Source organism: Microcaecilia unicolor, unplaced genomic scaffold (assembly GCF_901765095.1).
Source record: "Microcaecilia unicolor unplaced genomic scaffold, aMicUni1.1, whole genome shotgun sequence".
In the NCBI taxonomy this organism is placed as follows: Eukaryota; Metazoa; Chordata; class Amphibia; order Gymnophiona; family Siphonopidae; genus Microcaecilia; species Microcaecilia unicolor.
The window spans coordinates 37,583-50,224 of record NW_021963017.1 but is presented as its reverse complement, the minus strand read 5'-3'; the positions used below and the strand labels follow the sequence as shown (position 1 = coordinate 50,224).

Genomic DNA, 12,642 nt, shown 5'->3' with positions numbered 1-12,642 from the left:
AAATGCTTTGATGTCTCACTTATATATATTGCCATCTACCAAGATTTGCTTACTTCCGATCTGACGAGGAAGGGCAACCTTCGAAAGCTAATCAAGAAATGTACTAAGTTATGTCCAATAAAAAAGGTATCATCTTATTTTCTTTTTCATGTTTTATTTTGTTTTATTTCTATTGATTACCTTTAAAAGTGGACTAACACGGCTACCACACCTCTCTACTCAAGATTTGTTTTTAGGAAACTGCTTAGTGTATATTAATTCTTTTAGCCTGTTAGTCTAGTTTTAAAACTAAAAGCTCCCTATAAAAGAGATGGTGGGGAACTACATGTTTTTCTATCAGTCTTGTAAAAACAAACATCATCTGTTTAGCAAGCTTATCAGGAAAAAAATTGTTATCTAAAAACCATATACACAAAGGAAACAGTGACATGGAAGTGTATAGGGGAAAAGGTAATTTAATCTTTTTCAGTACGGCTAAAGTGCAGGTTTCAGCGCAAGCTCAAATGGAGGAGGAGGTTTGGAGGGTAATTAGTAACCAAAAGCAACTTTTATTTTTTCATGGGGCTACTGAACTCAGCCAAGGGACAGCTGAAGCTGGATCAGAGCCCGTACTTCCCTTAGCTGGAGGTGAAGTGATCAGTCCCTGTTGCAGACTTCCTACTGGGCTAGCTGTGTAGATAATTTTGGGGAAGCAGATGTATTGTCATCAAGCATAATAGGCTTGTAACCTTCAGCAACTTTTGGTACTTCTGTCAGAGCAGGGTATAATCCTGGCTTTGAGGAAGCACTGTTTACTGAAGGACTGTAAAGGGGGAAGTTTATTTCCCATTAGTTTATCAGACTGCTACTTCCACAAGTTAAACACTTTCAGATGTTCTAGTAATGAGTTTAGCTTTTCAAGTTTCTTGAGCAACAAATCACTAGGCAACACACTACCTGTCATTTCATTGAAAGAAAAGATCCTTTTCACTTAGCTTAACCTGTTTCTCACTGTACTTTATAATCTTTCTGTTCCTCTGGATTTGCTACACAAACAGTCTCTAATGGGGAAGTCATACTGATAAACTTCTAATTGACAATTTGATAACAAAAATGCAAATAATTACATGTACTTATACCAAACATAATATATATCACACTTACCCGAGAAAGACAGAAATATAAAAAATACGTCACGCTTCCCTTCAATTTTCCTTTTCCTTCATAATATTTCATTTACCAAGCGTCTTCGGCCGGAATTCTCAACAACAACAGCATTAACCTTTTCACAATACTCAACCTTTTACTTTCACAATGCTTAACCTTTTACTTATCTGAACCCATAAACCCCTCTTGTCAGTTAAAGGACTGACTGGGGACGTTCGCCCACAAAGTTACCTTGAGGATGGCGATCACCCACCTGAGGCAATGCACCTGTCTGCCCCACATTGGGTGCCAAATCTTCACTTTCTGTCTTGCCTCTGAGACAGAAGTAACCTTCTGGAGGTCTCCTGGGGGGTTGGACCCTTGAGTAAATCTTTACTCCCCCAGGCAAGAAAAACTCTGGCTACTAAATAAGTATTAGACATAATAAATGTTTATTCAAATTGTCAAAGAAGCCAATCAGTAATTATTGAAATAGTAACAAATAAACTCCCAATACAGTATAATATGTAGCAAATAAAAACAGAGGTTTTCCTTGGAGCTGTCAGTATGTCCAGCTGCTAGTGGACACACTGAGGCTCGCCATCCTCAGTTTTGTTTCCTCTTAAATACTTTTCTCTTCCTTTCCTTATTATCTTAATTATAATTACGCATCCTACCTAATGAATATGCATCTTTCCAGAATATTCTGCTTCCTGTTATGAAACATGTTCCAACTTGTTTCATCAAATTCTATAATTTATTTCCTTATTATATTGGCAGTCAGGGCCTGTCATGCGTATACGTTTTCATTACATAATGGGTAAAGTTACTCTGTTAGTACCCCCACTCTCTTGCTAAGGCTATAATTTTGCTCACACCCACTTACTTCTCCTTTTGATGGTTGATCTGGATACAGCAGATGTCCTTAGTCTTAGGAGTCTCTGTCTTAGTTGCTGACCAGCAACGTACCACAAGTTAGCATAGCATAAGCCAAATGTCAAACCACAGCCTTGGAAGGGTAGCTTTCAGAAAAAGCAAATTTTTATAGCTCTCTTGCACCTCTTAAGTCTGCTCCCAGCAAAATAGCTATATTAAATTAAAAACTAGAAATATGTATGGTTTGCACCTTTTCATGGCCTCTATGATATACATTATTTTAAGTGGTTGTATTTAATGCAGACATTCCCTTTGAGGCTTTTGCAGAAAGTTGTGAGGCATCTCTATCCGTTGTTAAGTTTGCTGGTTAGGCAAGAAACCCAAACTGAAGTTCCGTTACATGTTGGGTAGTTGGTGGCAAGGAGGACTGGGGATATCAAACTTTTAAGATGTACAATTAAGCTTGCTTGCTTATTGTGACACATTAGAGACTGGATGCTTTTGAAGAGTTAGTTTACTCCCCTTGATTTGGAAAAGGTCTTCTATGTCCCCTATAATATTTTTTCATTGCTTTTGCGGACTGGGAAAGGAAGGGTATCATTTTAAATGCTGAATTTAAGTGTAAACTGCTTAGAACTTGTCAGTAAAGTGGGTTACAAATGGCAAATTAAATTAAATTTTATTGGAACACCTTTTGACTGAAGATGGCAATCTCCTGTCTTTTGAGGACCTCTTGCACTGTATAGGGGTGAAGTGGGGAAATAGGTACTCTTATTGCCAGGTTCAACACTATATTAACTCTTTTGGCCAAGGAATCAGTTCAGATGGGTATGGGATGGGGTAAGGGGATGATAAACATCAGGGTTATATCAGCGTTAGTAATGGGAGCATGGTTTCAGGAATGTTATCCGGTGTTTCATAGGGCTTATCTGACCCAAAAACAGCTGTATCTATTGGGTGGATTGCAATTCCCTCTGTCTGAAATATAAGTTGGAGTTGTCCAGTGACACAGACATTTTGGGCTAAAATGGTGAGGTATATGGCTTTCACTTTGGGATGTGGAGTTCTAGGCTCAGTAGAACAATTGCTTTTAGATAAGCCGGGTTCCTTTAGGGGTAAAGACAAGGGGGGAACACTTATATTTTGAAAAATGTGTCTAGTGGCATGGAAATGTATACTACAGTATTGGACAATCATCTGTTCCTCCAGCATATTGGCACTGGAGGAATCATCTACATCTTCTTGCAAGTTGGGAAGCAAGAGATGCCAGAGGCTCCCCAAAAATGAAAAAGCATTTTCTGTTGATGTGGAAAGCTTACTTAAGTAAAGTTTACTGTTAAATTGCTTATGATGTTTCAATATGTGAGTGGTAGAGGATAGGTTGGCCCACCAGGAGTTGTATACTGAGGTAAGGGGTAGAGGGGGAGGAGAGAGGGGATGGATGTTTCCAGTGGTGTGCTGGTAAATGTTTAACAGGCTCTCTCCCAAGTCCACCTCTGTGCGCCCCCCCAACCCCAAATTGCAGAGCTGGCTATAGCCGGGGAGAGAGCCTGGGGGGGGGGGGGGCAATGCATTACTCCAGGAAAAAATATTAAATGATCCCAGGTTCCAATCTAATTCATGTTTAATGTGGGATAAAATGCCATAAATAAATAAATATAAACTTTTAATGTTGAGCACCTGATTCTCAAAGTGGACATATTCCAAACATTATAATGAAAATAACATGATTTTTTTCTACCTTTGTTGTCTGGTGACTTTGTTTTTCTGATCATGTTGGCCCAGTATCCGATTCTGCTGCTATCTGTCATCTTAACTCCGTTTTCAGAGCTTCCTTTCCATTTATTTCTTTACTTTCCGCCTTTCTTCTTCATTTCTTGCCCTACATCTGTAAATAAAAGCTGGGTCCTCCGCAGACTTGACTGTCCAGTGGATCCAGCTTCTGCCTATTTTCTTCATCCATGTGTTTTTCTCCTCTCTTCCTTTTCCCTCATCTACTACTACTACTAACATTTATATAGCGCTACCAACCACACGCAGCGCTGAACACTTGACATAGAGAGACAGTCCCTGCTCAAAGAGCTTACAATCTAAGTAAAACAGACAGACAAGACATTACGGGCAAGGGAATTACAGGGTAAAGAGGAACAGGGAAGGAGGAGGGCAAATGAGTAACGGTTAGGGGCCAAAGGCAGTAGTGAAAAGGTGAGCTTTCATCTCCTCCCTCACTCCCCTCCATCCATGTCCAGCATTTCTTCTCTCTCCCTTCCCTTTCCTCCACCCACCCATGTCCAGCAACTCTCCTATCCTCTCCCCTGCCCTCCCTCCATCCATCCATCCATATCAGCAATTCTCTTCTCTCCCCCTGCCCCCCTCCAGCCACCCATACCCATCCATTCTCTTCTCTCCCCTGCACCCCTCAGCAGCACCTCTCTGCTCTCTCCCCTCGCATTTATTATTATTAGCATTTGTATAGTGCTACCAGATGCACGCAGCGCTGAACACCTGATATAAAGAGACAGTCCCTGCTCAAAAGAGCTTACAATTTAAATAATACAGACAGACAAGACAGTTATGACAAGGCAGGGCATACAGTTTAAATAATACAGACAGACAAGACAGTTATGACAAGGCAGGGCATACAGTTATGAGAGTAACCTATAGAATTCTCTGGCACTTAGGTGCAAATATTTACTCCAGTTCTATGGCCGGCGTTAAGTTCTCATGCTGAAATTCTAGGCACATGTTTTAGCTGTTACTCTAGTATTCAATAAAGGAAATCAAGCATCTATTTTTCTCTACAGAATAGGTGCCACAGAGAACCCTCTAGGGATTAAATTCTGTATATGGTGCTGAAAAATAAGTTAAGGTGAGGGAGTAATAGAAGCTAAAAAGCACAATCAAACACATTGAACTGGGCTGGTTCATGCTGTATGTGATGTAATTTGTGACTTTACTGCCTCTGGTGAGCAGAAAACATACCACTGAATCATCAGGGAACTGCTTACAGAAACTCTTACAAGGCACCCACCCATCCTCTTCTTAAAAAAAAAACCTAAAAACATACATTGAAACAACAGGATATAATACGGGGGGGGGGGGGGGGGGGGGGGGAGGAGAAAGCATACAGACCAAGCAAGACTGCAGAAAATAAGAGCTGCCGTTCTGAGGGAAATATCTGGTACTATCTTTTCAAAGGCCAAGATCTGGATAAAACTGTCTCTAGAGCATATATAAGCAATAACGTTGAGCATGATTACTTTTCTGTCATGTAATTCTGCAACTTGTGTGATATCTAAACATTGTACCATATTAAACACAGAAACTTGAATGCCATAATCCAGCTCCTGAGGCCGACCTATTATCAGTACTTTGACTGTAAGGAATGAAAACTGTTAAGCCTTGTTGCTCTTGCACCAGGCATTTTGTCCTGAAGAAAATCAATACTTATAAATGCTTTAAAAAAAAATGTGTATTATGTCTTAATACATTAGTAAAGTGGCACGTCGTTAACAAGGATTTTGATGATTATGCTAAAACAAAGCTAATCAGAATTGCAGGACATCTTATTCCGTGGGGTTCTGAATGACAATCAAGAAATAGTCTTTATCTGGAGAACCATGATTTCATTTTTCTTGGAGCGTATGTGCAGGAATGTGAGATCATTCTGAGGATCAATTTCACGAACTGTACCTCGTGCTTTTATCATCAAACTGTGCATTAGACCTGCATACTGAACTGTCGTAGAATTGTCCATAGTGCTTTTGATGGGAATACCTTCGGCATTGACGATGATTCCTTGCGCTCCTTTCTGGCTCTGGATCCGCTTTAGCGTTTCTTCTACCTCCGCCATGATCCCGACACTGCGGCAACCAGTACAGACAACAATTAGGCACCAGCCCTTCCGCTTCTCTCCACTTCCTTGCCTCTTGCTCTTACCCATCGCCATCTTCTCCGTTTAATTTTTTTAAAGCAGTGTTCACACATCAACAGGAACAGGCTGCTTCAGCCAATCCCAGGGGCCTTCCTTCAGTGTGTTCCGCCCCCGAGGGCTGAAGGAAGGCCTCTGGGATTGGCTGAAGCAGCCTGTTCCTGCTGATGTGTTAAATTTTTTTTTTTAAAGCAGTGTTAAGCGCAGGTTCGCGCGAAGCTAAAGAAGAGAGGTTGGGGGGGAGGAATAGAAACAAGTGCTGCGTGTGCCGGTGTGAGAAGATGCCCGAAGCCACAGGGGACACAGTCGACACTGCATGTGGGGACCAGAGCCCAAATTTTTGGGAGCCGGTTGTTAAAGTAGCTACTTTTAGATATTATTTATTTATTGATTTTAAATTACAAGTACATTAACTTGCACAGGAAAAACAGAAAGCAACAATCTCATGTAACATTATATTGCATATATCTACCTAAAATGATAGAAATACATTCTTCCTTAGATCTCTATTGGTGAGAGACGTTAAGAAACATGAGGAGACATTTAAATCAAAAAGAAAATTTTTTTTTTGTATAATTCGGCTTGCCTTTAAACCCACACATACTATTAGTTGATAAGTGATGTTATTACAAAACAGGTGCCTGGATTTTTTTCATTTCTAGGAAAGATCGTAGCTGTAAAGGATCGGAGAAAACATATTTATTCCCCTGAAAGTTAATCCTACACTTACAGGGGTAAGCTAGCAAAAACAATGCACCCAAAGCTCTAGTATCATTTCTTAAGTCCAAAAATTGTTTCCTTCTATCCTGAGTTGCCTTCGCAACATCTGGGTAGATCCATATTTTCTGTCCATAAAACATTTTAGTGGAATTTTGAAGTATAATTTAAAGACATGGTTTAAGTCTTGCTCAAACACAAATTGAACCAACAATGTTCCTCTATCAGTTATATCCATATTAGAATCTTCCAGAAATGCAGTCAGATCATGGGGTTCCTGGGGTTCTCCTTGTAAGTTTCTTGCAGGACCTGTATTCAAACCTTTTTTCAGAGGTAAGTAATAAATCTTATTATATGGGGGTAAATTTGAAGCTGGTATCTGCAGAATTTCCTTCAAATACATTTTAAATAACTCATCTGCTTTTATCAATGAAGAAATAGGAAAGTTCAAAAGTCTCAAGTTCAAACGTCTATTATTATTCTCCATTAATTCAATTTTCTGGTGAATTATTTGTTTATCCTTAATTAGAGCTTCTACTGAAGATTTTAAACCATTAATTTCAATTTGTGTCTGTTGAGTTTGGGTGTTAGTATCGTTTTTTATTTTTTCCAATGAGGCATCAAATTTTTCTAGTTTACTCACGATTGTGGCAAATTCATTAGTAGATTTAGTTACTGCTACCGTCAAAGCTTGAACCGCTTTCCAGACTTCCGTTAATGTAACCTCTCCTGGATTTTCCTGGGACTTTGAGTCCTCCCCGTCAGAACTCCGAGGTAGTTTGCCGAACGAAAACCCCCTAGCAGCGACTTCCGCATCCAGCGGGGTTTCCCCATCTCGGGTCGAAGCAGGGCAGGGAGGCGGGATCAACTCCGGCGGCGTGAGAGAAACCTCATAGCCCAGAAGCGCCGACGCTCCTCCGTCGGGGCTTAGCATCGGGCTCGCCAAACCGGTCTCTGGTGGGATATTCTGCAAGAAGTGATCGAGAGTTTGCTGAGTTGGGGTCGAAGTTATTGCCTTCGGCAATAGGCTTTTCGTCGCACCCTTCCTTTTAGTATGTGGCATATTTCAAGGAGGAAACGCTTTCAGCGTTCTCAGTCAGCCTCGCGCAGCATTCAGGCGGCCCTAAAGTAGCTACTTTAACAACCGGCTCCCAAAATTCTGAAAAAAATAACAACCGGCTCTCACGAGCCGGCTCCAGCACACCACTGGATGTTTCTGATACATAGACTTGAGGGCCATAAGAATCAAGCCCTTTAGATAGTTCCATGAGCTAAGGAGTGAAGTCAGGGAGGTAATAGGGGTGGGAATGTACTGTATTTCTGTCGCTGAGTGAGTGAAATGGTAGCACATCTGGTGGTAGATCTACTGAGTTGTAAAAGGGGGGGGGGGTCTGTTGGGTTATCTAAAAAATGCTGATGACTGACGCATGTTTTTTTGTTATCACTGTTATGTCATTGTGTTTTTTTTATAGTCATCAATAAAAAAGATCATTTAAACTAAATCTGTTCAAATTTATGTTTAAATCATTTTTATTAAAGAAAGCACACAACAATATACTATATGGTACTAGTTTCACAATATGAAGAAAGAGTCAGCTTTGGTAGTCAGTGTACAAATATCAACTGTAACAGCCGCAAACACTCCACCCCCCCCCCCCCCCCACTCTCACTGCAATGAACCTACACACAGAAAAACAGTGGCCTGCCTTAATTATGGAGTCAACTATGAGCTGTAGGCTGTAAACTATCCCAAAAATGCTCCCAGATCCCTTGCAATTGCTGTCTTAGTGTCAATACCCAGGAGGGATGATATCTGATAACTCCCACACTCTGTAATGTCTTTACCCAGGTTAGGTAGCACTGTGATTCCTGCGAATGTCTGCATGTATTAAGAGAAGAATGTCTAGCAGGTTAAATGGGGTGATAGTGCTTCTATAGAAGAGTCTGGTAAGATATTTTGAGTATACAGTCACAAAAGAGAGGGGATACAGTATACAAGAACAACCAAACAAAGCAAACACTCGGCCTTCAGGATTGAGAAAAATGTAGTCTCCATTATAAATAAAGAACTACATTTTTCTCAATCCTGAAGGCCCAGTGTTTGCTTTGTTTGGTTGTTAAGATATTTTGAGTAATCAGGTACCATCAACCCTGGAGCCTTCTCTTCTTTTGTGCACAGAACTACACCTGCTATACTGTAGTCCAAATGCACGATCTTGCATTTTTTAACATTAAATCTTAGCTACCAAACTTGAGACTATTTCTCAAGCTTTGCCAGATTCCTCTTCCTGTTTTCCACAACTTCAAGGGTGTCTGCCACAAAAAGGCAAACCTTTCCTGTTAACCCTTTCACAGTATTTTTAAAAATGTTGAAAAGAGCCAGACTAAGAAGAGATACCTGTGGTATGAAACTGGGAATGCCCATTTCCTTGGCATTAACTCCATTTACCACTATTGTTTTGTGCCCACTCAACCACTTTCTCTCCTAGTCGATCATTTTAAAGCACATACCAATAGCACCAGTTTATTTAAAAAGTACTTATGCAGAACTGAGTCGGAGGTTAAAAGAAGTACAGGTATACCACATCTAGTGTTCTCCCTGATTCAACTTTAGTCATCATGTAAAGAAATGGATCAGATTTCATCTGATAATATCTGCCTCTAGTAAATCATGCTGTCTCAGATCCTGTAATTGATTGGAATCAAGAAACTCTTTTCTAACAGCAATTCCTTTAATTTATTCATCACTGAGGTCGTATTAACATGCCTTTGTAGCTTCTAGCGTCTGCATTCAACTTTTGTGATGAGGAACCACAACTATCTGCTTTCAGTGCACCAGAATCAGTGCACAATGCACAAATGTGGTCTTATGAAAATTATGGTCTAATTTGCTTTCATCCCTGTTTGTGGCAAAAGGTGGTAGTGAGGGGGAGAGGTGTTTTCCCTCTCCCATTCAAGGACTTAAACCTACAACCTTCAGCACTCCTAATCAGCACACTTGCCACCTAGCCACCCAGCTACCTGAATACCAGCAGCAGCCCTGAAACTCAAGATACTGTTTTCTAATGATTTATTACATCAACTGATTGCCAATATCCTTTTTTTTGTGAGAAATAGTTCTTTTGTTGATTTGTAAATGAAATAATATGCCATTGAATAGCACTATGTTTTAGAACAGGGTCATTGAGGGTGGTACTGATTACCACTGTATAAGATAACTTTTATTTTATTTGGTGTAAAAAAAATGTATTTCTAATTGTTCCTATGCTTAAACAATTTACCATTTAAAGCAAATTCCTTAAAACATAAAATAGGATTATTGATAAGTCTTAACTTTCATCCACCCCTTCACATTAGCCAAAAGCCTCTTGGAACATCAATATTTCAACCACTTTCCTAAGTTTCAAATTGCCCTACCAAATCATCTTAGATTCCCTAGCTAAGGCCCAATTACAGAAAAAGCATGACCTTAAGTAAACATTTTCCTATTTAATTTTTATCATTCAGGTGATAAAGTTTCTTAAAAACGGTTGCCACGTTATTCATTTTCCAAATGGAACACGCAAAGATGTGAGCGCAGATGCCAAAACTATAACTGTAACATTCTTCAATGGAGATGTCAAACAAGTAATGCCAGATCAAAGGGTGGTATGTATCAAATATATCAAGACTGTTTTATTCTTGTGGTTCATTTATTTATTGCTTTATGTAGTGCTTTTGGTCAAAGTGCTGAAATGCAAAAATAAAAGGACAGGTGACTCAGGCCTATTTAGAAAAATTAGAGGAAATCTTATTTGTTGTCACACTCTTTGGAAACTTTGATAAGCGAGTGAAATAATGAAGTTATGTATATTGAAAGAGAAGCTTGACAAATAACTTGTTACTGGACAACATTCCACTGCCAGTGATGACATTTAAAAGGCTGTCAAATCATAATTGTTTCACATGCTATATAACAAGATATTTCCTTTCTGTTTTCATTCCCCAACTTGTTTTAGTTAATGGTTTTGGTGTAGGGCCAGTATCTTAAGGAAATGTTAACGTTCTTATCTTAGCATTTTGCTTGTTTCCTTATCAGAAAAAAGTCTTGTTGACTATTTCTTATTTTCGGGTTTACCACTTGGAGGTATGAGAGAGTCTTTTCTATAGCAGAGACTTTGTTATACAATTCTTGCCCACATGTGCTCTGTTTAATAATGGATTACATTTTAGAATGTTCAACATTTTGTTTGCCTCTCTCTCTCCCCCCCCCCTCAATGGTATTTGGTTCTGAATAATGAGACTTCCCTAGTTTTAGAGACATGAATTGATGTATTTGTTGAACTGTATGGTTATTGTACTTATGATTTAGTCACCACCACCATATATTGTCTTTGACTATATGTTGTATATTGTATCAACTTTTTAGATACGATTTTAGTTATGCTTAATATATATCATCGTGTTATATTTTATTATGGGTGTGCAGTGTTATAATCCACCAAGTATGATTTTTATGGCCAAGCACTATATATAACTACAAACGACCGCCTAAACGTCCGGAAAACACTAAAAACTAACCTGTTTAAAAAGGCATACCCTACCGATCCAGCATAAATGCCTGATCTCTGCAACACAACAAAACTAAAGAACGTAATGGACATAACACAACTCTTCCGTTGTACGATTCCCTAGTGTAGCTGTGCCACATGAACTTTATCTTACCACAACATCACTTTGTATTTGTTTACACCGGAGTCTGTAACGCCTCTCCGGTACTATGTAAGCCACATTGAGCCTACAAATAGGTGGGAAAATGTGGGATATAAATGTAACAAATAAATAAATATAAGCATTTTAAATAAGTGGAGAAAGCATCCTAACCTCTCTACATGTGTGTGTTGAGTCAGTTGCGGGGGTTAGTTCTTTTTGGGGGGACAGTTTGTGGTATGGTGGGTGCTATTGCTGGGGGGGGGGGGTAATCTGTGCACGGGGCAATTAACAGGTTTGTTGGCTAGTTGTGGGGGTAGTTTTTGGGGTGGGGGTAATTTTCAGGTTGGTGGGACAGTTGCAGGAGGGGTAACTTTTGGGGATGGGACCAGTTTGCAGGATAGTAAATAACACTTCTGTTCTTCCAGTATCCTCAACTCATAACCTTGGGGTCATCTTTCACTCCTCTGTCTCCCTCTCTGCACATATCGAACAGACTGCTAAAACATGTCACTTCTTTCTCTATAACATCACTGAAACTCAGCCCTTCCTTTCTGAACATACTACCAAAACCCTTATCTACATTTGTTACCTCTTACTGTGACTACTACAACCTGCTCTTCACAAGTCTCCCACTGAACCATCTCTCTACCCTTAAGTCTAGTCAAAATTCTCTTATATGACTTATCTTCCAACTGACCCCTCTTCCCAAGTCACTTCATTGGCTTCCTATCAGTTTCTGCATACAGCTCAAACTTCTCTTACTGACCTACAACTGCATTCATTCTGAAGCTCCTCATTATCTTTTCTTTCTCCTCTGTTCTACCCTCTCTCTACAACTGTCCTTGGGAACTCTGCTCATCACTCTGCTTATCTCTGACTTTCATCTCCACTGCCAGCTACACTCTGTTCCTTCCTTTCTGCAACATATACGTAGAATAAACTTCCTAGGTCTGTGTATCATGCTCTGTCTCTGGTCCTATTCAAATCTTGGCTAAAAGCCTGTCTTTTTAAATGAAAGTCCCTAATCTTTAATTTGTCCTGTTTGTTTTGAACAGATTGTAAACTCTGTTGAGCTGGATTGTCTCTTACGTTTCTGCAGAGTGCTGTGTAAAACTTGCAGTGCTATAGAAATAATTAGAAGTAGTAGTAGCGTAGTTTTTGGGATTGGGGCAGTTGTGATAGAGGGGATAGTTTGGGGGCTTGTAGGTAGGTTGGGAGAGAACAGGGAGAAGCAGTTTGAAAGGAGGAATTCCCTAACTGCTGTGTTTCACTTTATGTAAGTTTCTATGCTTCAGAAGCTT

General features: G+C 39.8%; 1 protein-coding gene and 1 pseudogene across 2 annotated transcripts in view; one reads left to right on the top strand and one right to left on the bottom strand.

Moving 5' to 3' along the window:
• Window positions 1-12,642, top strand: part of LOC115458757 (centromere protein J-like) — a 170,513-nt gene that overhangs the window by 128,981 nt on the left and 28,890 nt on the right. For both annotated transcript variants that reach the window (XM_030188570.1, XM_030188569.1), the window contains exon 13: window positions 10,157-10,297. In XM_030188570.1, coding sequence (XP_030044430.1) covers window positions 10,157-10,297 — 141 coding nt within the window. The remainder of the gene's footprint in view (window positions 1-10,156; window positions 10,298-12,642) is intronic.
• On the bottom strand, window positions 5,296-5,854 carry LOC115458758 (annotated as a pseudogene).